The sequence below is a fragment of the Peromyscus maniculatus genome, chromosome 13, assembly GCF_049852395.1.
Source record: "Peromyscus maniculatus bairdii isolate BWxNUB_F1_BW_parent chromosome 13, HU_Pman_BW_mat_3.1, whole genome shotgun sequence".
In the NCBI taxonomy this organism is placed as follows: Eukaryota; Metazoa; Chordata; class Mammalia; order Rodentia; family Cricetidae; genus Peromyscus; species Peromyscus maniculatus.
Window position 1 is genome coordinate 33,906,052 of NC_134864.1, and position 27,501 is coordinate 33,933,552.

The 27,501-nt window shown below is 36.5% G+C and overlaps 1 protein-coding gene across 4 annotated transcripts in view; it reads right to left on the bottom strand.

The window, feature by feature from the left end:
* Nucleotides 1–26,520, bottom strand: part of Nyap2 (neuronal tyrosine-phosphorylated phosphoinositide-3-kinase adaptor 2) — a 251,140-nt gene extending 224,620 nt beyond the window's left edge. For 2 of the 4 annotated variants that reach the window (XM_006972110.4, XM_042260035.2), the window contains exons 1-3: nucleotides 26,387–26,520; nucleotides 25,562–26,046; nucleotides 16,482–16,718 (exon numbers count right to left, since the gene is read on the bottom strand). In XM_006972110.4, the coding sequence (XP_006972172.2) occupies nucleotides 16,482–16,702 (221 nt within the window). In that variant the 5' untranslated portion in view covers nucleotides 16,703–16,718; nucleotides 25,562–26,046; nucleotides 26,387–26,520. Of the gene's footprint in view, nucleotides 1–16,481; nucleotides 16,719–25,561; nucleotides 26,047–26,146; nucleotides 26,239–26,386 lie in introns of those variants that run through there. The other 2 variants (XM_076549957.1, XM_042260037.2) reach the window with 2 other exon arrangements.
* Nucleotides 26,521–27,501: the final 981 nt, after the last annotated feature.

Consider the following 27,501-nt stretch of genomic DNA (forward strand, 5'->3'; position numbering starts at 1 on the left):
ACAGAGTGAGACAATATGCAAGCCAAAGAAATAGTTCTGTGATTTTGATATTTGTGGCAAATCATCCAAAGGAATTCTTCCCATATGGAAGAATTTAATAAGAATTTCCTGACTTTTGTTTGTTTGTTTTATTTACCATGTTACTAGGTTCTGATACATGCATAAGTAGGACTCATGATACGAACATTCATCCAGTCTTCAGAAATGAATATTGAATGTTTACTGTCATAGGTGTGGAGAACAGAGCAATCCAGGCCCTTGATTTTGGAGAGGTGTGGTTCAGTGAATTAGAGTTAACAGTTACTCTGGGCTCTTGTGTTCCATTCTCTCGCTGATGGGTTAAATTAATGTCTTACAGCATTCTCAGTGGCATCCATTGTTATGAACACTAGGCTTACTTTACTATAAAGAATGTGCAGCCCAGAGACTCAGTAACTTGTCAATAATCACAACCCAAAATTAAGGTCAAGCTCTGGCTCCAAAGGAAACCTGACACTGTAGACCATACTCTCACACTATGAAGACACTAAAGAGTATAGAGGAGAAAGGGAAGTGTGATGTGTAGCTAATTCCATAGGAGAGGCTAGAATTTTCTTCTAGCTTCATTATTAATAATTTATTCCTGGCAAACTATCTGATTTTTTCTTTATCTTAATGACTCCTACTATGATAAATTAAAACAAGTTTTTACTTCAGTCTCTCTCTCTCTCTCTCTCTCTCTCTCTCTCTCTCTCTCTCTCTCTCTCTCTCTCCCTCCCTCTCTCTCTCCCTCCCTCTCTCTCCCTCTCCCTCCCTCTCTCTCTCATTCTCTCTCTCTCACACACACGCATACAAAGATGTATTACACTTTTTTATAATCTTGTCATCAAACAGGAAATTAGACATGTATTAAGCATACATAAATTATTAGTGTAATGTTACTATATTATAAATGATTTGCCTTTGAAATTATCTTCATTAAAGTGTCAGTTAATGTTTACTATAATAAAATTCCTGTTGGTTGAATAAAATAAAAATAAATCCAAAAATAAAACATATTCCTCTTTTGATGGTTCTTTATACAACAGGTAGTTTACTATCTCATAAAGAAAAAAATGTATGTCTTAAATATATTACATAGATATCCTAGAAAAATCCATTTCCATTCAGAAACCTGACAACAGAAAGTCTACTTTAATTTCCCCTTTCATATTGTTTCTCATTCCAGTGTGTGTCAAGAATTTAATTGTAGCATGAAATTAACCAGTTATAAAATGGTGCACTTATGCCCTTGCCTTCTAAAGCAGAATGCACTAAATGATTTGCTTAATGGCCTCTAACATGGGACCTCAATTTAATAACTAAAGTGCCCTTACTCATTGGATGAATTCCTGGTGAGAAGTGCTCTGTATGAAATCCATCAAAACATTAATGGATCAAACACACACACACACACACACACACACACACACACACACACACACATCCACACACATGTACCCAATTACAACACAAATTCACACATACATACACATGCATATGCCCAATCACACACAAATATACACACATACGTACACAAAAGATACACATGTACATAAACACATGCACAGACACAAGCACTTACACATACATATGCACTAACACAATATATACACATACAGACACAAATACATACATATTCATGTACACGTGAATAAACACACAGTATACACATACATACACACATAAGACTCAAACACAGTATACATACACACATATAAACATACATATGCAAATATAAACATACACATATATACAAGTATACATACACATAAATGCACACATATGCATAAATACACACAAACACACACACACACACAAATTCTACCACCACAACACACCACAATCACATTCACAGAAATTAAAATATAAGTACACACTCTGACATACCAAGCTGTTAGGTTTAAAGCAAATCTGTCTAATTGATGACTATTCCTTCTCTGTGAATGTGTGAGCTGCTGATGTTTTAGCTGGGATGTAGATATGCCTTATTGACTTAGTAGTTGTAGTGAACATGAATACTCCACAGACATAAACCCATTATGTTTCTATCTCCTTTTAATAAAATCACTCTCTGAAAAAAAAAATAATTACCTATTACTTTAGTTAAGGATGGAAGTGGAGAGGATCTGGGAGGAGAGAGGGAAAGAAAAACAAACTATAATGTATCAAAAAGTTAATAAAATCAATTTCTATAGTTCTAGTTGCAAAAGGTTTAGCTTCTATAAAGCAATGCTGCTATAAGATAACGGAATACAAGTTTAGATAGGAACTTTTAGTTAATTAAAATTATTCTATGACTTCACAAAATTGTGATTGTCCTCTATAACCACACCTTTATAAGCATGCTGCAAACCTAAATGTTCAGAGAATGAAGGAAGGGTGTGAGACGTCTTTTTAGAAAACAATAAAATTCCTTGACTTCTCTACCTTTTAACTGTTTTCTTTTAATAGATTTATTTCCATCTATTGCTCTAACTTTATGAAAATTAAGGCAATAAGAGTGGCAGAAGACAATGAAATAAAAGTGAGTTTAACCTAAAGAGAGAAAATTGTAAATTGATATAATCCTAAACTTTTAGATAGATTTTTTTTATGGCTTAGACAGGAGAATGTTAGTAATTGTGTTATATACATCTATAATCATTACATTGCAGATATTTAAAGGCAAGGACTTGACATATAAGTATATAGCAAACTCTTAGACTCCAAAGTTGAAAAAGAAACGTTTTTAAATCTCTGTGTTCATTTTTAAACCATGTGATGTAGATGAATCCTTCACTGTTCTTTTAAGTCTTGTATGATTTATGTGGTTATATGCTTTTGACAGAGATGATAGTTGGGGTTTGAGTAATACGAACTGAGACTTGAAAACATTTAGAGGGTGTGTAAGAATGGGGTATTTGATTAATTCCTATTACTTATACAGGATAAAAAATTAATTTTATAAAATCTTGAATTTTAATGATTACTGCCATGTGTACATTTTTAACACAAAATAACATTTTAGTTCAAATACTTCAGCCTTTTGTAACAAGTTTAAAAAGCATGAGGATGATAGTCTTATCCCCAAAGTCTAGATATGAATGTAGATGAATTAAAATATTGAACAGTCTAGATCTGACCTTAGATTCCTGGTAGTGAATTTCATTGATAATCTTAATCATGCACATAAAGATTAAAATAACTCCATGTGTCCACCTGACACAATCTTATAAATGAACATATATTCCATCTGACAATTCATTTCATGATTCATGTGGTTTTTATTAACTAAGTGCACTCCGTCAAGAAATTGAGAATAGTTAGTGTATCTATGGCATTCTATCTTGTTGCCTGCCCAAGCACAGTGCATCCTGACTATCACCAAGCAAGAGACTCCAGCTTCCTGTTTTGATCGTCACTGCTTGAGGTTGATCATTATGAGCCTGATCATTACAAATTGGTAATATCACATCCATGCATTTGTCATTTCAAAGTGAACACTCACATGCTTGCGTGTGACAGCATCGTGTCCCAGTATGTGGGTTTCTCTCTTTTTCCATATGCTCACAATGGCCTTTGCACTGTGTTCCCAAGTTCTCTCTGCTGCATTAATTCATACATGCCATCAAACTTGCATTGAACTCCTCATTCAGCTCTGGGGTGGCAGAGGTCATTCTGTTCTCATGTTAACTAAATCAAAGTCTGTTTCAAACCAAGATTGCCAATTGCATTGAGCTAAAGATAGAGGCTCTTTGCTAGAGGAAACTTACACAAGGGGCTGTGTTGATACCTTTAAGCTGACTTCTTTTTACAGTTCTAAGTCACATTGAAATGGAAAGACTTGGGCAGATAAGGTCACTGCATTAAGGACAAATCCCCAAGCAGTATTTCTTCCTAAAATGCAATAGCACTCTAATCTTTCACTTCTCTACTTGAATACATTCATATAACTGTGAAAGCTTAGTGTTTCCACCTCATTTCAAAATGCTCTCTTACGGTCACAATATCTCCTCAGAGACTTTTAATCTTTTGCAAAATGACAGAACACTTTCCCTTTGACTATAGGTTCAAAAGCAGGTGCTTGTGTTTTCAGGTCATACGTGAAATTGATTGGTTCCTTTAGAAAAATCCCACGGTGTCAATTCAAGCTAGAGTCTCACAAAAGCAAATTGTATTGGCTTGTAAAAAGTATCTGTTTATAACAATGAGTGCTCCTGACAGCTGCTCATTGGAAAGGTATTAGTCACGATCCTTATCATTAAATACACCATTCATGGTTAGAAAACAGGCTATGCCTATATAATTCAAAAACTCAAGGAAGCAAATGGTTACTCTGTTTTCCTTCTCTTCCCTTCCATTCTCATTCTCTTTGAGAGTTCCCTTCCATTCTCTTCTAATGTTACCTGGTAGTGCATGGCAGTCTACACTTTGGTAATAGTCTCATTGGAGTCCTCCAGTTCTATGTTGACTACACTTTTCCTGCTTTCTTTTTAGCTGACACTTGACAATAGTGTTCAGCTGAATTATGCCCTGCCAGCTTATTTTTGATAGATTGCTTATATACACCCTCTTTTATGTTATTGAATTTCTCTCCAGTTAGATACTCTTTCTCTTTTTCACTCTTCTGTTACACCTGTATAGTCTAGTCTAACTCTGTGTGTGTGTTTGGGAGGGGGGGGGACATTGTCATGAATCAGAGAAAATTCAGCTAGGCATGTGTTATGTGTATTGTGATTGAGTGGCAGCCTCCCGACACTTAGAGAACAATTTATCTACCTGAATTGGGCTAGACATCACTAATGCACATGGCAGATTGATTGTGCAGCTTTAGTGGATGTATTCTTTATTAATGAGATTCAGTATGATTTGCTAAAAAGCCTTTTACTGGGCAGTAACTTTTATCCCCTCCCCCATCTCTTTATCCCATTTAATCTGTTGAACTATGTTCCATGTTTTAAAATGTGTTCTGCTCTATTTTTGTTTGAAATGCCAAGGCTTTTTAAATAACTCCAGAGGAACTGAATAGAAAAAAAATTACAAAATTTAAAAAGAAATACTGAATTGGAATTCATTGTAAAATGAAAACATAGAAATTAAAATACCAATGAGTCATTAAGAAGTTATAAAAGTATAATTGTATGAAAAAGATGAAACAATCTAAGATATATGCTTGACATGTGTATTAATTAATTTCTCTAAATGAATGTTTATGCTAACAAGGCTCTTAAACACATCATCACATTTCTTTATAAATAAAATAAACAATTTTCATTGATTTGCTGAGACCTGCTAAGCTTTATAGACTTCAAAAAGAAAAGAGTAGACATTTAGACAAAAACATCAACTACATATCTCTTAGCTATTTGCTTAATCAACCAGAGGCAATGGGGAAGCAAGAATAATCTGCATTGAATATGACCTTCTAAAATACTGATACTTTTCCAAAAATGTAAAGACGGATCATCTGAGAACATTATGTCACCTGAAAACTTACTGCTTCATAATTGGAATGGAGCCAAAGGCAATCACCTCCCTCGTCCTGAGAGAAGGATCTGCATGTTCTTTTTTTCTATGGTTATTTCACTATTATCTTTTCTTTTAATTTCTTTATTGCTGACCTCTATTTTAATTCTTGTAAATCACAAAATATTGTTAACTCTCTAAATAAAATATAGCATATTTTAGACAGTTACATATTTCAACTATTACCATACACATCAACATTTTCTAAAAAAAAAATTCTATGTGAAAACTAACAATAGACATCCTTGGAAGTTAGCATTTCCCCAGGAAATTTTTAAGAAGCTCAATTTTCTTCATGTATGTCTAGTACACTTTGTCAAAAAGTTGGACATGCCTCAGTTACAATTACTGTACCAAAGAGAAAGAAACAGGAAGAGCTCTTTCCCTAGGCAAAGGGTAGCTGGGAACACTGCAGGGCAAGCCTGCCCAGCATCCTCAAATACTTGCAGAGCAAAGAAATGTCTTGGGAGAAGTTTACACCCTGGTACTAGAAATGCACTGCCTGCCCGAGGAGGAACACAAGTGGAAAGCACTGAAAGACATCGTTTTAGATGGGAGCTCTTGAGATATGAGGTAGTTGTTTTATCTTCACAATTCATTATTGATGGATTCTCCTTAGCCACAGCAAAAAAAAAAAAATTATAGCAGTTGGACAGAAAAGATATATTTCCATTGAAAGAGTGAAAATATTAACAGTTCATGCTCTGAAAAGGCAAATGTGCAAGTTAGTTCCTTTTAAAAATTTGGAAACTGGTCAGCAGATTGCACTATGAATGTCATGTGTTATGTTAGATTATGTTACAGTGCCACACCGGGTGAGTTCATCCCTATTTTGCATGGCAAAGCTGAGAAAGCATACTCCCCACAAGCAATAGTTTCCCTTCTCTTGGCTATCAGTTTAATAATTAAGACCCAAACCATCAAAGACTGACTCCTTTTGAATTTATCTGTATAACTAATTTTTCCTCCCAGAATTTTTAGGGAAAAGAACAAAATATGTTGAATAGGATGAAGCAGGATGAAAAAGTTGGAAGTTTTGGGCTATGTGTGCTTTGTTAATTCCCAAAGCAGAGATACTTCTATATCTGTTTTTAGCCTCAATGGAAGTCTAACATCTTTAAACATGGAACGATAGGCAATGAATAATGGAAAGAGAGGCCTTATATGATAAAGAAGGGAAGATGGCAGTTACTGGAGCAATCATAGCAACATCAACAATGATGCTTGCAGTAACAGAGGCTGCCAGCTCTGGGCAGCTGTGTGCTGGCTGCCGTACAAACCAGTGGGCCCCACACGGTACATGTACCTGGTCTGTGCTTTAACAATTGAAGAGACCAAATATTATTTTTCTCAATAAAGAATAAATGAGTAAGTTTAAGAGTAGTTAAAGAGCTTCATATGGATCTGACTACATCTAACAAGTAAAGACTCTAATCTCATCTTGTATTTAGAAACTCAAATTTCAGCACTGTTGAAATTAGGCTATGCTTCACTCTGATTACATACACAGCAGGCCTCCAAATATCCTCCTTACAATGGGGTAGAAATTGCAAGGTTTATCAAAAGGCCGTAGAACAGGGAATGTGTCCTATATACATCAATTAGCAGACTAATTATTCATTGCTCCACAGTTGCCAAAAGACCGCACATGAACATTACCAATGGTAATAATGATTGAATCTGTTCATTTGTAAAAGCATTATTTCCATTTGAAAATGTCAAGTGTCGTACAGGCCTCCATCTGTGTTTCATCTTGCTTCTTAAATTACAGAATTAGGATTGTTAGCATTAACCTACATGAGAAATCTCCCAATGTATGGATTGCATAGTTCTGAGAAATCAAAATCACTGACTCGAGTAAACAAACAAAATCAATTCCTCTGAGCAATTATCCATTTGGTCTAGTTAATGTAGGTGCTCAAACCTCATTTGCTCTTCAATGAATATAAGTTTCAAATTTGCTGAGTGAAACTACTGTTCCTACACTGACAAAATATTAGGAGGGTAGGTAGACCCTATGCACAATATTTTCATTATAATAATAAGAAAAACTTTCCTTGAGCTTAAATGTGTATGCATATATCCATGTACCTGTTAGCATTTTATAAACATTTGAATGTCTACAAAGTTTTCAATTTTATATGTACAAATTTTTTAATATGAACCATAAAAAATACCAAAATTATTAAATCAAGGGAAGCCCAATAGACACCTGAAACACTATGTATGCCATCTTCGTTACTAACCCACTTGTTGCCCTGTCTTCTCAGTTCCAGTTAAGGTTACCATGGCCCCTGAATGGTGCTCTCACCCTCTACATCCAATCTGACACAAATTTGACCTACCCTACCTTTGAGAAAGATCTACAACTTCACCTTGGCTCCTCACCTCCAGACCACAGTCTACCCTCAGCTCAGAGACTTTCTACACAGAGTACTGGTCTCTCTCCTTAGTCATCCACAGAGCAGCTAAAAGGCCATCTTTTCAATTATAGGAGTCAGATTTCTCATTCTTCATCCCAAATGACCCCATTAGCTTCCCATGTTATACCAGTTCCTATGTGTTAAAGTCATATCAATAATCCCAAGGTCCCTGAAAGACCATCCACCACCTCGCCTGACCTAATTGTCTCATCTTCTCCACCTCACTGGCTCAGCTCTGTTCTAGTCACATCCTTAATTTGCCTCTCTTCTCACAAAACTGCTCCTCTGACCTCTTTCCTGGTGTCCCTTCTTCTTATAAGCCTGCTGCTCCAGACAGCATGGTTCCCTCCCTCCCTTTCAGTTCTTCATTCATATGTGACATCCCATCTGAGATAGCCTGAGCAATCTGCTTTAAACTACGCTCTCTCGATGCCTCAAAATGCAATTCCCTCTTTTTTGATAAATTTGTCATTTCGTTAACCAAGGCATGGAGAATAATGCTTGACATAAAAGATGCTCAGTAATAGAGTAATGAAAAAAGGTAACATAGACATCATATAGTTATGTAGTACACATACACATTAGCCTGACAGAAAATCTCCTCTCCTTGGTAATGTCCATTTTCATCCCATTGAGCCTCTTCATTTCTAAGTCTAATACCAAAATATACTGAGTGCTTTACTTAGCTCCAAATCAAAGACTAAAATGTAATCTGCTAATTAAAATGATAGATTCTAAATATTGGTCTATTTTTGTTTTTCTAAAACATTTACTTGGTTCATTGTACTGAAGATGCTTGTTTTTTAAGACAAAGCAAATGAGATCCCGCCCCCCCCCCTTGCATTTAGGCAGGCTGGCTATGTCCACATTCCAGCAGGAGGGGCATAAAATTTTCCAAGTATGAACATTACTGGGAATGACTTTTAACTAGAGGCATATGTCCCCAGCAGAAATTCACAAGGAAAGGTTTGATTTTCCTTCTATCAACTTACAATTATAATTAATTTCAAGGTAACCCATACATTTGTAATAAAGACATTTTCTTCAGGCAACCTCAAAGTTGGACAGAAGCCTCAGAGGCAATTTTATTAGTATGCTCAGGGTCTACTCTGGCAATTTCATTACATTAGACATGTTCTCCAGGAGATATTTCACATTTGGTAGAAAAAAATAAAAACATTCACAGATTCATATTCTAGTTCCACAATAATTCCTTTTCTGCATTTGTTACTGTTCAACATTTTTATAAATACCATATTTACATAAAAAGTTGATAATATTCCCCCATAACTTAAACTGTGTATTAAAATAGCCTTAGATAGGAATGGTAGCCAAAGTCTTCCTAAGGACCTCCAAGCAATTTAGCACTATATATTGAGGAAAAGGTACCTTCACTTTTGCAATGGGGTTCCTTTAAGTCACTCAGTTGTCTCAGAGTTAGGCGTCCAGAAGTCCGTTGCTTCCTCAGCATCAGAAGAGCTCACCCTGGGAACTAGCCTGTCTGGATGTGGCTCTGTTCTAAAAAGCCCCTCCTCTTGCTAGCATCTGTCTGTTTATTTCAGATACAGAACAGATACTGATGGTCTTAAAGCATAAAGCCAGTGCTGGGACCGGGATATGATTGGAGCAGAAGCAATAGAAAACCTAGTTGTTCTGTCTGAAATCATTCTGTTAGAAACTGAAGTAAGCAGAACATATACAAGGGACCCAGAAACCCCATTCCTGTGGGCTCTAATCTCTACTGCCAGGTGAATAAGTAGGGACATGGGCCACCCTCATTGCAAATATTAGCATCATGCAAATCGAAAGCTGATGATTTGCAAAATACATATTAATCATCTTAGGACAGGGTGACCCATGCTGGAAACAGTGAGACAGCATATACAACACCAGTTGCCTAGCACAAGGGTGTTCTTAGATACTCGACAATATTAACTTCCACCTCTGTCACTGAAAATCCTTAGTATGCTGATGTACACATAGCCATCCTTGTGGATGTTCTTTCTAGCTCAGTAAAGAATAGCCACCAAGGGGATGGTCAAGGCTGGTTACTGATTTTTTTTTTCTTCTAATCCTAGGGTACTATGAACTAAAATAAAATTATTGTGTATTTGGGAAAGTAACCCAAATTACTGCTGTGCTTGGCTATCTCATTCAACTCAGAAAAAGACTGTTTGGGTATATAGTTTTTTAACACCAAAGCAAGCAAAACAGCTTGTGGCACTCTGCAATGCTTAATAGAAAAGTAGTTTGGATTAATCACAAGTATACACAGAAGCCAAAATTAGAGAGGGTTATTAGGAGATTCTGCTGTTTAATCTCACTCTGTATCAACACATTAACCTTGTTTTCTTGGCCTGAACACTAAGTCCTACAGTAAAATTAGGTCAGAAACTCACATCAGATTAGATCAACAGATCCCTGGCAGCCCAGGCACCGGCAAGCTGCCTATGGGCAAGGGCTTATCTCCAGTGCTTGTCAAAGCCTAGAAGCAATGGCAAGCTAGAGGCTACCCCCGAGCTACCTGTAGATAATTTCTTTATACTGTAAGGCTAGCTGTAGAGCCTTGTGTTTCTGAGCCTTTGTTCATTTAGCTGTCTTTACTTTGCTTACATGATGCTTTTAGTATCCTTTTGAATGCAAATATAGGAAACTTTACATTACTACATGCCTGTGTTGAGAACAAATGCACTGAGGAGAGCTATATGGGACCAGACTAGCTATTCCTGCTACACTGAGTAGGTACAGCATTCACAAAATGCACATCATAGCATTTTTTCTGTTACCACAATGGTTTCCATCATGTTGTGAGTGTAATTCCAAAAGTAAAAACTAACTAAAGTATTTGTATAAATGACCACACGTCTATGATAAGCATTCTCTGTATAACTATGACTTTATGTAAATAAAACAAACTGATTTACAAATTTGGTATCACAATTATGTCCTTTTGGAGTAATAGTAAATGAAAAATAAATTTAAAATTTTTATTTTTTATTGTAGATTTCTCCCTAAAAGTACAAGAGAGACTTTAGCAGGTCTTTGATTCCCTTTGCATAACAAACAATCTGAAACTTTTCAATCTACATAGTTTTCAAGTGCATACACAAGTATACAACTGCATGCCTTTTTAAAAGGAGCCATATGTAATCTAATTCCATTTCAGACTGTCACTTTTAAAGAGGAAATATAACCTCATATAGATCCCCTGAGGGCATCCATGGGGAATAGAGACACTGGTAATCAGCCTAAGTGGTCCTTTGTGTCAGAACCACTTTGCTAAAGTCAAGAGCTGTCTTCCAGACTCACAATGTTTGGAGAAATTTCACTAATGCAGTGTTTCTTTCATTAGGAGCAAAACAACCAACTGCTTCCTACCATAAAGACTGTACTTTAAAAAGATGTAAAAATTTCCTTGTTGGTTTTTATTTAGGGGTATTTATTACATTGTTTTCAAAATAACCAAATGGGATGGTGCAGAGACTAATCCCGGAATTCAAAATGAATTTTGCTCAAAAGGAATCCCAGAAACCGGTTGCACCTGTGGTATGTAAAATGGTATTTTGATTGTTGATTTTCTTCAGCGGCTGTCCTTATTTAATGACCTAACAAGGGGTTAATTATAAACAGAGGCCCTCTTCTCAGAGGTGCCTGCAGATACTTCCCTACAGGCCACCTGTCATTTATCACTTCCTTCCTTCTTATTGGCCACAACTGAACACACTGACCATCAAAATTTGTTCCTCACCAACTAGTGCATTCTAATCCATCTTAAGTGAAAGACCTTGTTGTTAGGTACTTGTACATTTTTTTTTCTTGTGGACTACTTAAAAGAAGTAAATCTCATTTACTTGTGCCTGTACAAAGCCTGTGGGATTTAAACTATCAGAGACAATGAACCACTGCAATAATTGTTTTCATTCTCCATTAATTTTTCCCCTTTAAGTGTTTCTCTCTTTCTTACCAAACATCACTTTAAACTGTGGAGAGAAGCACTAAGGGTGTCACCCTTTCCTTTACTTCGTATTTCGTTTTCACCAGCAAGTCTTTTCAGTAAAGCCCACATGGCAGGTGGAGGGGAAGACACAAGGAAGTTAACAGTGACAAGAGTTCAAGTTGGCTTAAAACTAAGGAACTGGGCTTAGGGAACCTAAGTGACTTAGATCACAGAAAAAGCGAAGGGGATATTGTTTGTCTAAGGGCTCTGTGCTAAAGCTCCCCAGCTTGAGCACAAAAGGCATTTCAGCAGTATGTGGTCCAGAAAGCCAAGCACATGAAATCCTATTTCCATGTTTTAAGCATGCCTTGGCAGTCTGCACATTTTTGAAATTGCAACTGGCGCATTTCACAGAGAATTATCATCAATGCCTTTTCAAGGTCAAATGTGCTGCCTTTTAGAATTTCTGGCATTTATATCCCATATATTAAATCACAGAATATATTTTGAAGGCATTCAGCAGACAGATGAAGTAATTTTAATTAATTAGATGATGTTTATTAATACCTCGCTGATTTTTTTTTACTTGATATTAATTATGAGGCAAAAAAGAGAAAGAAAATAAAAAACTATAATACGTGTTCGATTTAAATGTGGGTGTTCTATGTTTTGAAATATCCCAGGATCCCTCAAAAGCATGTTTGAATAGAACCCAGTTGATGGACATTCTAAAAAATGGACATTTTTTCATTGGGAATTTTGAAGTGATGTGATTTAAAAAAAAAAAAAAGCACACATTGAGGAGAGATTATCATCATTTGAAAATTGCCACTCCCCTGGGATACTGGTCCTTATATGAACAAAATAAAACTGAATTCAGACATTAAAATGATTCCTAGACTATACTGTTTGAGGAGATGCCATAGCCAGTCCACTCCCAAGGCAGTGAAGGAGGCTTTTAGACTCCTCCTCAAACAGAGGCATTGCTGGTCTGGCTTTGTTCACTTTTTTCCCTCTCTAAGCAAGTCCCGAGTCACATTCAAAGACATCTATGCCATTTTGCTTTCCATGGGCTTAGCTTTTGGAAAAGAAAAGTGACTTGGAGAAGTTTCAACAATTTTGGGCTCTCATAGGATTCTTACACTTCCAAGATATTTACACATTAAATTAGAATTCCAGAAAAAAAGATTTGGGTTAGGGTTGAATAAAGAACTGAGTTATAAGTAGCAAGACACAAACCATATCTTTTAATTTCTAAAACATTCAAGTGTTATGGCACAAGAATTAATGTTATTTTGGATGTGATTGTCTGTTCCTGGGTCTAGAGCATGCCCCATAATTCTCACGGTGATGCACACTTGGTCATTTTTACATTACCATCGGGTCTCTACTGGGTGTGAGTGGCTCTCAGACTGCTTACCTCTGTAAGTCTTTTGTGACTTCCCCTTTCAGATCTGGAGTGGGAGAGGGCTGGACCTTAGTCTTTTCCCTGGCATATTGTGTTACACTGAGAGCTGTCCCAAGCTTCTGGGTCCTACCCTGCACCTGTAGCTACAATGAAACATCTAGCAGAGCAGGAAGAAGGGCATGTTCAATGAGTCTCTCTCTCTGTTTCCTTCCCTGCTGGATCTCCTCCAATGTTGTGGTTCTGACATTACTCAGTCTTCCTTTGTGGCCCTCTGACTACATGTATTGGGTTCTTCCACTGTCCTTATCTTGTGGGATTTCAGGTACCTAGGGGAATATTTCCTGGGTTTTTGATCACTTTAAAATTTAAGTCCTCTCTCTTCCACTTTTCCTCCCATGAGGTGTGCACCCTCGACCCACCCTCTTCTCTCCCTCTTTCCTATCTTTCTTTTTGTCTCTCTATTATAATAAAACATTTCTATGTGGGAAAAAGTATTTAAGTCCTAGGTGTCCTTGTCCTGTAAGCTCATGATTTCAAAGTCTATGGAAGATTAAGATATTTCTCACTCTTACCATATAGAACTTTTATTTTGTTCTCTACCCAAAGTCCTGGGTCTTTTCTCCAAGCCTCTATGCAGAATATCTACCTGAGCCATTAAAAGGCTTTACAACATTTTTCATACCAAAACAGTCTTCCATTTCCTGCTATTTGCTTAAATTCGATTCACTTTCAGTTTTTGCTATTTCTTTCTTTTTTTTCAAAATATTTTTATTTTATAATTGATTTAATTTTTCATATCAGTCACAGATTCCCCTGTCCTCCCTCCTCCCACCACCCAGCCTTCCTCCCGAATCCACCCCCCATTTTCACCTCCTCCAAGGCAAGATCTCCCCTGGGGAGTCAGTCCAACCTGATAGATTCGGTTGAGGCAGGTCCAGCCCCCTCCTCCCTTCACCCAGGCTGAGCAAAGTGTCCCTGCATAGGCCCCAGGTTCCAAAAAACCAGCTCATGCACCAAGAACAGGTCCTGGTCCCACTGCCTGGGGGCCGCCCATACAGTTCAAGCTACTCGACTGTCTCACTTATCCAGAGGGCCTGCCATTTTAAATAGAAACCACATCCTGCTAGTTCAAGCAATAATGGCATACACAGGGAGCAACAACGGGCCAAGGAGGAGCTCCTTGTCATTCATTCTCCACACTCTGTGCCTAAGTCTCATCAATCCAAAAGTTCATAAGGTTTCCACAGTGTAGCTACCTTACCCCTTTTCACCACAGCCATCTTAGTTCCAACCACCATCGGTTCTAATAAATTAGCACAAAGCAGGAGAGTCAATTTACATGTGATGTTTATTCTATTCTCAAGCTATGCTAGACTTAACTCTAATGTATAAGGTGAAAGTCAATGCATACCATTTTCAGGTTTTCTTTTCAGTTTAGTAAGTGATCTGGGCTACCTTGTGTGCTTTGTAACACAGGAGGAGAAAGCAATCTGATGAACCCAGCAAACTGAGCTCAAGTTCACACAACCCCATCTCTGACACATCGCTCATAATGGAGTGACAGGCTTTTGATGTGTCTCCACCTATCTGTATATTTGCTCCCAAGTGCCTTAGACTTCAGATTTCCACCCCATTCTTCATGCCTCTTTAAACACATGCCAGTAAAGCCCTTGAAACTTAGCCACTTCTGTTGTCACTGTGTTTGGATATTTATGCTGAATCCTAGTAAAGGCGACTAATGAAACATGGAAGCTGGTGGGATAGATGTGTACATTGTGGTGCTAGGAAGAACCAACAGGATGTTGCAGTAAATCAGTCTGTTTGTTCACTTTTAAAACAATTAATTGGTGATTTGCAACTGCAAGATTGCAGAACTTTAAATTGTAGTGCTATTATTCTCTAGAAATTATGTAACAGATTCTTTTTGCTTTGGATTTTTAAAAACTCAGCATTCAAAATTAGTGTAAAATGCTCATATATAAGCAGAAGTATATTATAAATGCTACATAGGAAAAAATAGTATAAAAAGGTACTTTGCATACTAGAGCAAAGAATCAATTTTAAACTGAGTAAAATTTTAATAATTCAGAAGTAAAACAGTATATTCTTTCAAAATACTCTTCTAAAACATCTTTCTAGTTTTCTGTCTCCTTCCCTACTCTTTCACTCTATCCCTCCTCTTTTTCTCCTTCCATCTTTCTCTAACATGTAAAATTGTTTCTTTAAATTACAAGTTTCGTGCAACATGGCCTTGCCTCTTTATAACCTAAATAATTGAACTTGAAAAAAAATATTTTCATTTCCTTAATATCATAATCTTCCCAGAGAGTATGTGACTGAGATATTAGATGGAAATCCTCTATGAAATATCCAAATGTCCTATCACTATTCAATCATGCAGATAACTGAAAAAAAGTAATTTTCATCAACTTTTTGAATTTTTGAACTTAGCAAATGAACTCCATCAATAAAACAGGATTTCACACAGCAGCTTGTGACTACGGGGAAACAACCTGCTTTATTGTTCTGTAAAAAACAAAACTTGTGTATCATTCCTTTGTGTGCATACACCAGGAGCTTAACCTCTGTTTGCAAGGCTACAGTCTGGTTTATTAGGTTGTCACTAGTAGGTGTTACATCATGAAAACAATTTTTTGAACAAACTTGGAACCCTTGGTACCAAACCAAGAGGTGTAATCACCATAAAATTGCTCAGAAGCATACACTAAGGATTCAAAGTGTCTTCAGAGGCCCATACATATCTAATAATTGACTAGTCTTGGTCTTATTCTAGGAAAAAGATGAACTCTATTTTAAGGTAAGAACTATAAACATAGGCCATTAAAGGTGGACAGTCTCATAAAACTCTAACTGCTAAAAGTGTGTTTGTGCTCCCTGGTGCTTTTACCAAGAGGTTGTTCAACACAAACTTTTATGGAGAGAAAATTGAATTCTCTCCCTAGCCCATCTGTACCTCCATATGAACAAAGCACAAGCAACAAGTAACTGTTGTTAACTAAGGCCAGGATCTGCCAGAAGGATGGATGGGCTTTTGGTAGGGTCCAGGTGTCCCTTTCACTATGTATTCCGCCAAGACTCTGACCATCCCCTTCTTTGCCAGGTGTCAGCAACACAATCTTAGCAGGAACTGTAGACTCCCTCATGGAATGCAGTGATTTATACTTACCGTTTGATTGTTTCTTCCTGTCTTCGCCGTTTCTCATTCTTCTCTTTCAGGTAAGCCAGATTTGTTTCATTTCTCAAGCGATCATTCTCGCGAGCAATGTCGGATGCGTTTTGAATAACCAGACCGTCATATGCCTTCATCCCCATGTCCTCAATATACTGGAGAAAAGTGTCCAAAGGGTCTTCTTCGGGATTAGCACTCATCATCTTGGAGGGTATCATGGAAACGGGATGCGTCCTGAAGATTGACAACACATCATACACTTAGCAAGGGTGTTAAGGTTTGCCCCTAAGATTTTGTCATCTCATATCTCAAAGGAGTTACCAGGCTCCTCAGGATGTATGTAGCTCTGATGAGTTATAATACTTAAGCTAAGGGTCATTGAGATAATTCCATGGGTAAAGGGGCTTGCTAGCAGGGCTACCAACCTGAATTCCAACCCCAGGATCCCTATAGTGGTAGAGCATAACTTCCTTTCTAAGTTGACCTTTGATCTCCACACACACACCATGGCATACGTGTTCATCTATGTGTACTCCTGCACCATAAATAATTAATGTCTTTAAAATGTATTTAAGATATAGTAAGTTAGAGAATAAAGTTGTTATAGAATCCCATTAAGGAAAATAATAGAGTTAAAAAGGATTATGTCCCATTCATATTATATTAGATCTCTGTGTTCCCTTGAATGAAGCTGAATTTTATATAAATAATACAGATTTATACATTTTAAGTTTTCCAATAAAGAATATTCCTCATTACAAATTACAAGTTCCCATAGTATTTGAAACAACATGAAATGTGTACTATTTGAGTATCAGATGCTCCATCAACTCAGCAACATTAGCAAGGACGAAGGACCACAGTTCTGCCCTGCCACCTGTGAATGTGTAAACATTGTGTCTGAAGATAGATATTTGGTTTGTATGAAGACAGACGTAACTTTGTTTCTCAAAATATGTTGTTATAATAACATAGATCCAAATTTTGTATTTTCATTATCATGATGACATTTCCATGTATATTTAAATTAAAATAATGTTATGATGTAGAAAAATTAAATTACATTTTCCTTTAAATACTTACGTGAAAATGTATAAATCCAAAATGGCCATACAAAATATAATTACAACCAAAGAAAAACACACATTTGCCATATAATTTGTATACTTTTGAGACCCTGTGTTATTTTCAAAATGGCCCTCTATAAGTGTTTCATATGATAATTTTCTATGATATATATTGTGTGTTTTCAGAACCACACACATTCTCAGCAGTCTGATAACACTAGCTTTGATATTATTATAGCATTGATAATTAAAACTTTGAAAAACTTAAGTCACAGGTCTAATAGCTTGACAAATCAAAACCAAATCAAGCCATAGTTTAAAACATGGAACTTTGACATGGTGCATCTTGCTTTCATAAGGGAATGAAAAAACTCTCACTACCTGCTGCAACTTGTAGAAGAGATGGCTGTGAAGAATTTAGCATAGAACTCAGCAGTAGTATGCACATTAAAGTGCACAAAGATCACAACAATGTTAGTGAAGAAGCTTGGCAAAAACATCCATGTGAAGTATATGTGTGCATTGATGGATGTATGCATGACAGATGGGTGGACAGACAGGCAAGTTTTAGAAATCATCATGTTTTGAAGAACTTTCCAAGTATTCACAATGAGTTAAAAAACTGCTTTAACAACAATAAAGAACAAAATTATATAAAAATAAAAATTAATCTTCTATGTTAATAAGACTTATTTAATTTCGTATTCACTGTGGCATAGAAAATGGATATAAGTAAGTGGAGTGTGGGATATGTCTGTCATGTTTAGAGACCCTTTCTCTAAACAAATAAAAATTTATAAAGTACCTTACAACTTTTACTTCCTTTAAAAAAAAATCATTGAACTGTTGATCAGTCCATCTATTTACTGCAAAAGTCAAGCAGTTTCTTTTTCTAAGTATACATCAAAATCATCCTAAAATGAAAATCATATTTTATAACCTGGGTTGTAGATATAGATATCTCAATTCATATCAGCATTTATTAGCCTTTTAACTGACAGTTAACAGTTAACCCAAATTTGAACCTCATGCTGAATTTACAGATTTCTTTCTCAGTCTTTGATATTTTAGGAACTGGAGGTTGTTTGTTGGCTTTATATTAAATTTTTATTATGTTATGTATTAATTATTTAATTTAAAAATTTAAATTTGTATTAAATTTTTATTATGTTATGGGTTAAAAAGACTGACTAGTCTTTTAATTTCAACTTTATACTATATTGAATTATATATAACATAATTGAATTGTATTAAGATTACATGCTTAAGTGGTGAGCACATAGGAGAGAAGAAAGTGACTGCTGTGAACAAATTCCATGTTGATGGGAGGGATTCAGGAGAGTATCTTTCAGGTATCTAAAGTATTGCCATTACCGGAAATTCACTTGCATCAGGAACATCTGCAGTAGGTACTCCAGGCTAAAAAAAGACCAGCCTAACTTTATGACAATTAATCTTGCCTAAGTTAAGCAAGCCAACTCAGTGTTATAAGCCTGCTAGAGATAACACCTCAGGCTAGAATGATTCCTCCCACTCTGCCCTCCAGCAAAACTGTATTTTTTCCAGGTGCAAGAAGCATTGGTATCCAAAGGGTTGTATTTTAGTTATTTATTTTACTGAGGATTTCTACCAACCCTAGTGATTCTTCTACAGTTTACATATTATAATTATGTATAATCAACAAGGTAGTGGATTATTTCTGAACATTAATTATCATTATTAATGGCATTTCAAATTACATGGAGTTAAGTTGTTTTGAGAAAATGTAAAAAAAATATTATTGCAAAATGTTTATACATGGGAAGTTTATTTTTTAACTCACATGGATTTTTTTTCAGATGAAAATCAATCCTATTGTCAAGTCAAACTCCATATTATTAAAAAGGGTTACATGTTTATGTATGTGCCCATATCCACCTCCAGGAAAGTGTTGGTCATATGACCATCCATCTATTTAAGAGTCTATTGGACACCTGCTACAAACAAGGCACTGATGAAAGCCAAAGTATAATCTTCTAGATGTCACATTGCAGGAGACTAGAATAATAATTACATCTCATCTGATTCTCATACTGTTTACATCGTCATCTGGCCATGAATTCTTTATTTCCCATATTTTGAGGATAAATGGGTATAGCTTCTCAACATTGACATTTGATCTTTAAAATAAAATTAGCAGCCTGCCAATGATTAAGCTCATAGTATTTTGTTTGCTGTCTCCATGGAAATTAGTTTGTGATGTATGGGGGGGGGCACGAGGGGGACTCTGAAAAAGTCCTATAGGACATAGGTACAAGTTTTTCCATGTGCTCTAAAAATCTCAAATAAGTTGTTTCTAGGACTACATTAACTTACATTAACAAAATGATGGCAGCTGGAATGGACTATGCCATGAGAATTTGATTTTTAAAAAGTATATGTATGTGTTCAACAAGTATGGTGATATTGCTAGGCGAGTCTTTCACAAACTCTTTTTATTTATTTATTAATTTTTATTTATTTATTTATTTATTTATTTATTTATTTATTTATTTATTTATTTTTGTTTTTCGAGACAGGGTTTCTCTGTGTAGCTTTGCGCCTTTCCTGGAACTCATTTGGTAGCCCAGGCTGGCCTCGAACTCACAGAGATCCGCCTGCCTCTGCCTCCCGAGTGCTGGGATTAAAGGCGTGCGCCACCACCGCCCAGCCACAAACTCTTTTTAAATCAAAAATTTTTATTACATTCATTTGTGGATCTTTTTTCATTGAAAGGTATATGATGCATGATTCTACAACTTCTATAAGAAGGTCAGAGGACAACTTGAGACAACTGGTTATCCTGTGGGTCAAGGGGATCTTACTCAGGTTGTCAGGCTTGGTGGCAAGTGTCTTTATCAGATGAGTCATCTGTCACCCACCCCCTATTGGTGTTTAAAATAAACTTGTTTTTAAAATGCTTACTAGTGATTTTATTTTTGTGTTTCTATGTGTATATGTATGTTTATGTGTGTTTGTCCTAAGTAATATATCCACATGTTTCAAAGTAAAATTAGTTTAGCAAGGAGTCATGTTGTTAAATATAATAATTTCCACAGTTACAAATTGGCAGGGCCTGAATGGTGGCTCAGAGGTAGAGGCACAGTTGTGTGGCTTTATGACCTAAATTCAATCCTTGATCCTACAGGCAGTAGGAAAGAATAGACTAGTAAGAACTGATGTCTGACCTATACATTCATGCTGTGGGAAGCATGCCTGAACACAAACACACACACACACACACACACACACACACACACACACACACACACACACACACACCCTTCCTTCATCACAGAAGTTGACATGAGAGTAAAACTAGGAGTTAACATATTTCTTCATTAATCAAATAATTTGTAATAAAGACACTTATGCACGCCACCTCTTATTGTCCAAATCGAGAAAACAAGGGCACTAGGATCTATGGCCCACAATGCTCATTCCATTTTAAACCATCCACCTTTGACTTTCCAAGCTGAAGGATATGTTTCAGATGAATGAACTATAGCTTTCTCATAGTGAACAGATTCAATAGCAAATTGAACTGTGTTAATTGTCTACCTTGTTATATCCACTACTATTTACTGCAATTAGCATGAAAATTCAATAAATCATGAATATGTTTTCAGAATTCATACTCATGGATAAGATAGATGTTGAGAAAGGTATGTTCCATGTCTAGCCCATCTAAGACTTGACTGTAGTTCCTGCCTCTTAAATTGCAATTCTGTTTAAATAGACACAGAATTCCTCAGTCTTAGGAAATACTGTTAAAATGCAGCTGGGCTCTTGTGTTCTATGTAGCATTGTTAGGGTTTCCTCAGTAACTAACCATCTCCCTTACTTGGCTTCTAATTAGACATAGAAACAATAGAATGTAAAAGGTTGAAAGAGAACTTCTGTATTCCTATGACCACCAATAACATTGTGCACCATGTTTTTTGTTTAAAATAAATGAGAGAATTTTGCTGCCCATCTATATGCTTGCAGCTATGTGTCTTCATTCTAAGAGTAGATACACTTTCTTTGGAAGCCCCAGCACTGATCCAAATAGTGAAGTGCTATGTATGTATTTATTGGAATTTGTGGCTAATTTAAAAATCATATCAGGGATCCTCCAGGGATAGTAGGTTAAATTACCAGATCAAATCCCATGAAATACACAGTGAAATTCAGGTCTTTACTGTGTGACTTCCTATACTTCTATGCTCTGCATTTTCCAGAGATTCTGTTCATTTAATATTTAGATTACTGTGCCTACAATCATGTCTTACCAAAGCTATAGATATTGAGTTAAATATTAAAGTGGATGACTATTTTTTCAGCTTTACATTACATTACTCTTACACTTTGTTACTTATAACCTGTTGACCACACCCTTCACAAAGACTACATTGTATAATATTGTGACATTTTCTAAAATTTGAGGTTTCACTTAACTAACATGCACTAATTAAATTCTTACCATGACCAAGAGAAATAAACTAAGCATTTAACATTGAATTGAGCTTTACACACACACACACACACACACACACACACACACACACACACACACACATATATATATATTTTACACAGCCATCACTGTTCCTGACAAGGCTGAATATAAAGCTGATAGTGATATTAATTCTTCACAAATGTTCACACAGAAATAAAACTCTCCATCACCAAACCCACAGCAAAAACCATGTAGATCCAAATGAAATCGATAGAAACATAAAATTAAAAAAAAATACCATTTTCTTCCTCCCTTTCTGTAGTTGATACTTTCATCAAGGAAACTCAAGTGCCAAGCCATTCTGTAACACTTAGTAGTAAGGAGAAATTTAAAAATAGGGAGTGCTTTTGAAAAATAAATGCATACAAATTTCTCCAAGAGCATGTGCTTCTGTAGCATTTCCCCTCCATTAGTGAAGAAACCCACTCTGTGTGGTGTCAGTCTACAGAGTATTTAATACAGCACCCACTCATGGTGAGAGTGAGTTCCTCAAAGCCACAGGCTGGTGTGGGAGAGAAGTCACACAGAAAGAGTCAAGTGACTATTTAGGCTGCCTGGTTCTTTCTCATCTACATCTAAGCATCTCTCATCATCCCTTTGTCTAAAATTCTCAACCAATTCCTCAATTAGTATAATTTTCTGCGTTGCTAGGTCCACCACCCCACCTCTGTAAGGGTGGACCTGATGGAGGGGCACACTCACTCAATAAGACTGAGCTCTGTGATAAACCTGATAGTTCCACTTACCCAAGTAAAAGTTTCGTATGTACCAGCATCCTTTGAGTGAACTAGCCTCCTGGGCACTGGTGTTTTGTTTTCTTTGTAAACTATTTACCCCAAATTTCTAAAATGAAGCTGTCCTCCACATGAGATTTGGCTTTTCAAAGATACAGAGTGGTGGCAACTTGTTTAATCTTTATTTTCCCACCTATATTGAGTGAATAAGAATGAAAAACAACTCTGAATTGGAAGTAAATTGTTTCTCCGTATTTAAAGTCTCATAAGAATTTCTAAATTTTAGGCCATAGCAAATACTGAAAAATAATCTTATCAGAATCAGGTAGAGTTTATTTTATGCTATTATCTTAATGTAATTTGTGATATGCTGAAACATCCTAATACATAGGAGAGAATAAATGCCTTGATAAAAGACTGGATACTTGACCCTGACTTTATACTTATGTTTCAATTTATTTGCAGATAGTGCAAGATTCTTAGTTTCTATTCTTTATACATTTTTGAGGTTTTCAAAGGATATTTGTCTTAATGCTATATGAAGTTCTTGGAATGTGAGTTATTAAAATTTGATTTTCCCTCTCATTCTCCTCAATCCATCTTCCTTGAGATGGGGAATCCTAGAGGTTTAGGTTGAATGAATGTTTCCTCATGTGATTTGACTGGTTTTTTTTTTTGTGGTTGTTGTTGTGTTGTTGAATTGTTCAGCAATATAAAGACTTTTTACATTATTTGCATCCACTTACACCAATCTAAAATCACATACCACACAGTGCATGTGAAAATATAAGTATTTAGTAATCAGACTTCATATACATATGTTAAATGGATATGCAAATTCCACCTAAAATTTGCTAACTTCATAGTCTAGGACCAAATCAAGACTAGCTAACACGGTTAAAACCCATAAGCCGTGCAAATCATGTCAAAAATATTTCTGCAATAAGAAACTTAACAAACTGTCAAATACTAGTGTCAGAGATTTTGATCTGTGCTTGGAATCCTGTACCCTACCCCACAAATGGTCATGTTCATATTCTCATTCTCAGTGTTCTCAGAATGCAGCTGTTCTGCACAAAACGGGGAGAGAAGTTACCACCAAGAAAGCCTGCAGGAGTCACTACAAAGGCACTGATTGCTTCTTTCTCAGAAAACAGATTTCTTTACAGGGAGTTTTTCTCCACTACCTCCCTCCCCTAAATTGGGAAGTGGGCATAGATCATGCAAATGCAGTAGCATCATGTACCAGGCATCTCCCCCAACTTCCAGGTTGTCATGGTGTCTTTTACCAAAGGTCTTAAAAGATTGGCTACATCCTCTCTAATATTAAAGGCTCAAGCAAAGTGCCAGTGGCTAAGGGACTTTGTGGAGCCTTGGGCCAATTGGTTCCAGACGCTTACAGGGCAGTATTTGCAAAGTAGACATAGTCAATTTAATAAATTGCTGACTGGAGCTACAATGGAAACCATCTAATTGAGTTGATAGTCTATGACTGATTGATTTATTTTAAACAATAACCACAATTCTTTTCCCAGAGATTTTGACACTTCTGTACAACTTTCCAAACCATTCAAGTTTTATAACTCTGCTTGTCCTTTGTAAAATTGTAGCATTTTTCCACAGGTCTGTTTTCACAATTTCCTAAATATTAAGTATCTTTCACAGAATTCTCTTCTTCTCTGAGATGGACAAAAACATGTGCTACTTTTCAAAGTAAAACAAAAGCATTTGTACACATCTGGCTCTTCTTTGCTCATTCATTTTTAAGTTAACACTTAACAATACATCAAATAAATTGGAGTGTGTCCAAAATGTAAAAGTTAAGAGATCAATTTTTGTTCTTGCTCTCTATTCATTATTCTATACTAATTGATTATAAATTGTGGATATTAAAATTACCAAAAATATGCCATATAAACTCTTCCATTAAATGTTCTCAAATTTTTCACTACATTTACAAAAATAAAAAAGTACTCCTTTAGTACAAAATAACTTTAGTATTTTTCAGGAAAGATGAACATTTTTAAACATGATATTTTCCCAGATGTGCAATACCTACCTACATTTCAAATACTGAAAATATTTATGGGTAGTTTTTGGAAAATCAGAATGGAGATATTCCAATGGAATAAGTGCATGTCCCAAGTACAACAAGTCTACCTAAAGTTCTTCAGAAGATGCACATTTTGGTGAGACTAATGAAATCTTCATGATATTGACTGGTATTAAAACACATTTTCAGGAAAGTATCTATTTGGAGTCAGACAGAAATAAGCAGTTTCAGCTTCTAAGTATGCCCAGCAATTTGGATATTTTGTGGTAGAGTGTGTATCTTTCCTTCTGAGAATGCGAAATTGGGCTCTCATTGATGACACCAATGAACAGAGCCCATTGTAAAATATTTATGGTATGGAATTAAGACAAACAGCAGCAAACACAACTTGAATAGCAATTAATGGCATGGAAATACTTTCAATTCTTGTAATAATTCAACATAGCTTATTTTACTAATGGAGATCTATTTAACATTTCCATGGCAATCACTAAGTGGGTAAGGGATTAAAAATAGCCGGGGGCTCACGAACACTGTGGATGCCCATGTTGTATCTTTATTTCTGCTCCACCTAATAAAACATGCAAACTTCAGCATTAAGTATCCCTAACTAAAATCCATCCCATTTCATAACAAATCGCTTCCCCTATTTAGTTCTGGATTTAATTAGCATGCTTATAGAATCTGAAAAATGAGATACATACCAAAAATTAAGTCCCCAGGGAAAGCTAAGTGCAATAGTCAGGAGGTGACTTGGGTCTGTCAGAGCCCTCTCTCAGGGCTGGTCTCGGGGCAGTTCGGTAGGAGTAATCCAGCACCATAAGAAACAGACTTGTAGGTCAGTTCAGCTTTTCTTCAATTAAAGTGCATTATATCTGGATGGGAAAAGTGTTGAATCCAAGATTCTTCATCACTAGAGACCAGAGCATTTTCGATGTTCTTTCTATCAGATAAAATGCCCTTTAAAGTTTGCTAGGAAGATGCAGTGGCAGAAGACAGCTGCTTGCTTCCTTAAATCGACATTCGGAGAAAAGAGGGCATAGCTAATGGGTGGGGATGAGCGCACAGCCCCTCTCCTTCCAGGTCCAGCAGGGAAAAAATTGAATGATTTTACCCACTTTGCTACACAGATGATTACAAGACCCGAAGCAGTCACCAAGCTGGCTAAGGTACCTCATTTGATCATGTTCTGTGAAGACAAAAATAAATGGAAACAAAAATCAGACACGTCCTCTCTAAATGTCTCCTTTCAGCCCCAAAGAAGATGCTCTTTCTCGTCGCATACATACAGAGGGTTTGGAGAAGCATCGTCCCTCCCCCATGACAACCAGCTTGCTCTGGCTCTGGTCTCTCTCTCTCTCTCTCTCTCTCTCTCTCTCTCTCTCTCTCTCTCTCTCTCTCTCTCTCCTCTCCTCCCTCCCTTTCCCGGACTCCCTCCCTTCCTGCTTCTCTCCTCTCTCCAGCTGCCTTAGTCTGTTGATGCTGCTGCTGCTGCTGATTAATCAGGGATGCTGAAACAAAGAACCTACCTTCTGAAATAAGCAGTAATCTCTCTCCTCTGCTTCTGCAATCCGCCTGCATTGAACGGCAAAGCTGCCAGCATCCTAGCACCTTGGATAGTTCCCACACCCTAGGCCCACTGGAAAGGGAGACAGAATGACTGAAGAAATGGCAAGAAACCCTGAAAGCAGCACCGATTTCAGCTCCCCGGGGGCTCCCATCCTCATTAAAGGCCTCCCATCCAAGCAACAGAACGTGTCCCTTTTATCTAACTGAGCTAAAGTCTGATTTGTCAATGGCAAAATAAAAAGAGAATAAAGAAACCTCTTCGTTTATATCCACTGTTTAGCATTAAATCAGTCTTTTTGAAGAGAAAAATTTAAATTAATCAAAATATGGTTCTTGGCTGGAGGATAAATTTAAGTTATAAGGTTTTCACCCCAGTGGGGCTAATAAAAATGAGCAACAACTTAAACGGAACTCTCAGATCTCAGTTTGATGCCCTTATTTGATATCAATTTTGCCTCCACCCACCCTGTACAGCAGAGCCATGCACACAATTACTGCTGACGTACTTCAGGCTGCTGCGTTCGGAGAGGGGGGAGGAGCCTTTTAACCTCATCAAAACAGCTTGATGCCACCTGCTCCCGTGGCACGAGAACAAAACTAGTCCACTTGGAAAGGACGTGCACAGTGCACGTATACAGAACAAAGGTCTCCCTGGGACCTCAGTGTCTTAACCAAAGTAAAAGGTACAGGGATCGTGGCATATACACTCCTAACTACTTCAGATTCACTGCAGACATGCTTTAAGCCATTCTGTTTTTTGCCTTTCCCAAAGAGATTCCGGGATTCTTTTTCTAATATTCCACCGATTCTGTGTGCATAATTTTATTTTATATACTATGATGGACAGATGTGTATATACTTGTGTCCACATTTACACAATATATTTATATACTTGTGTGAATATACATATATATTTGATTATATATGACAAATCTAAATTTTCAAGCTTGTTTTTCCTCAGAGTAAATGATGAAAATAGATTTTTAAAAAAATACGTTGTTTGTATATGGTGTAATATGCTGATTCCTGGCTCTTATTCTGTGTAATGACAAGACAAGAAGGCAGAAAGCAGGGA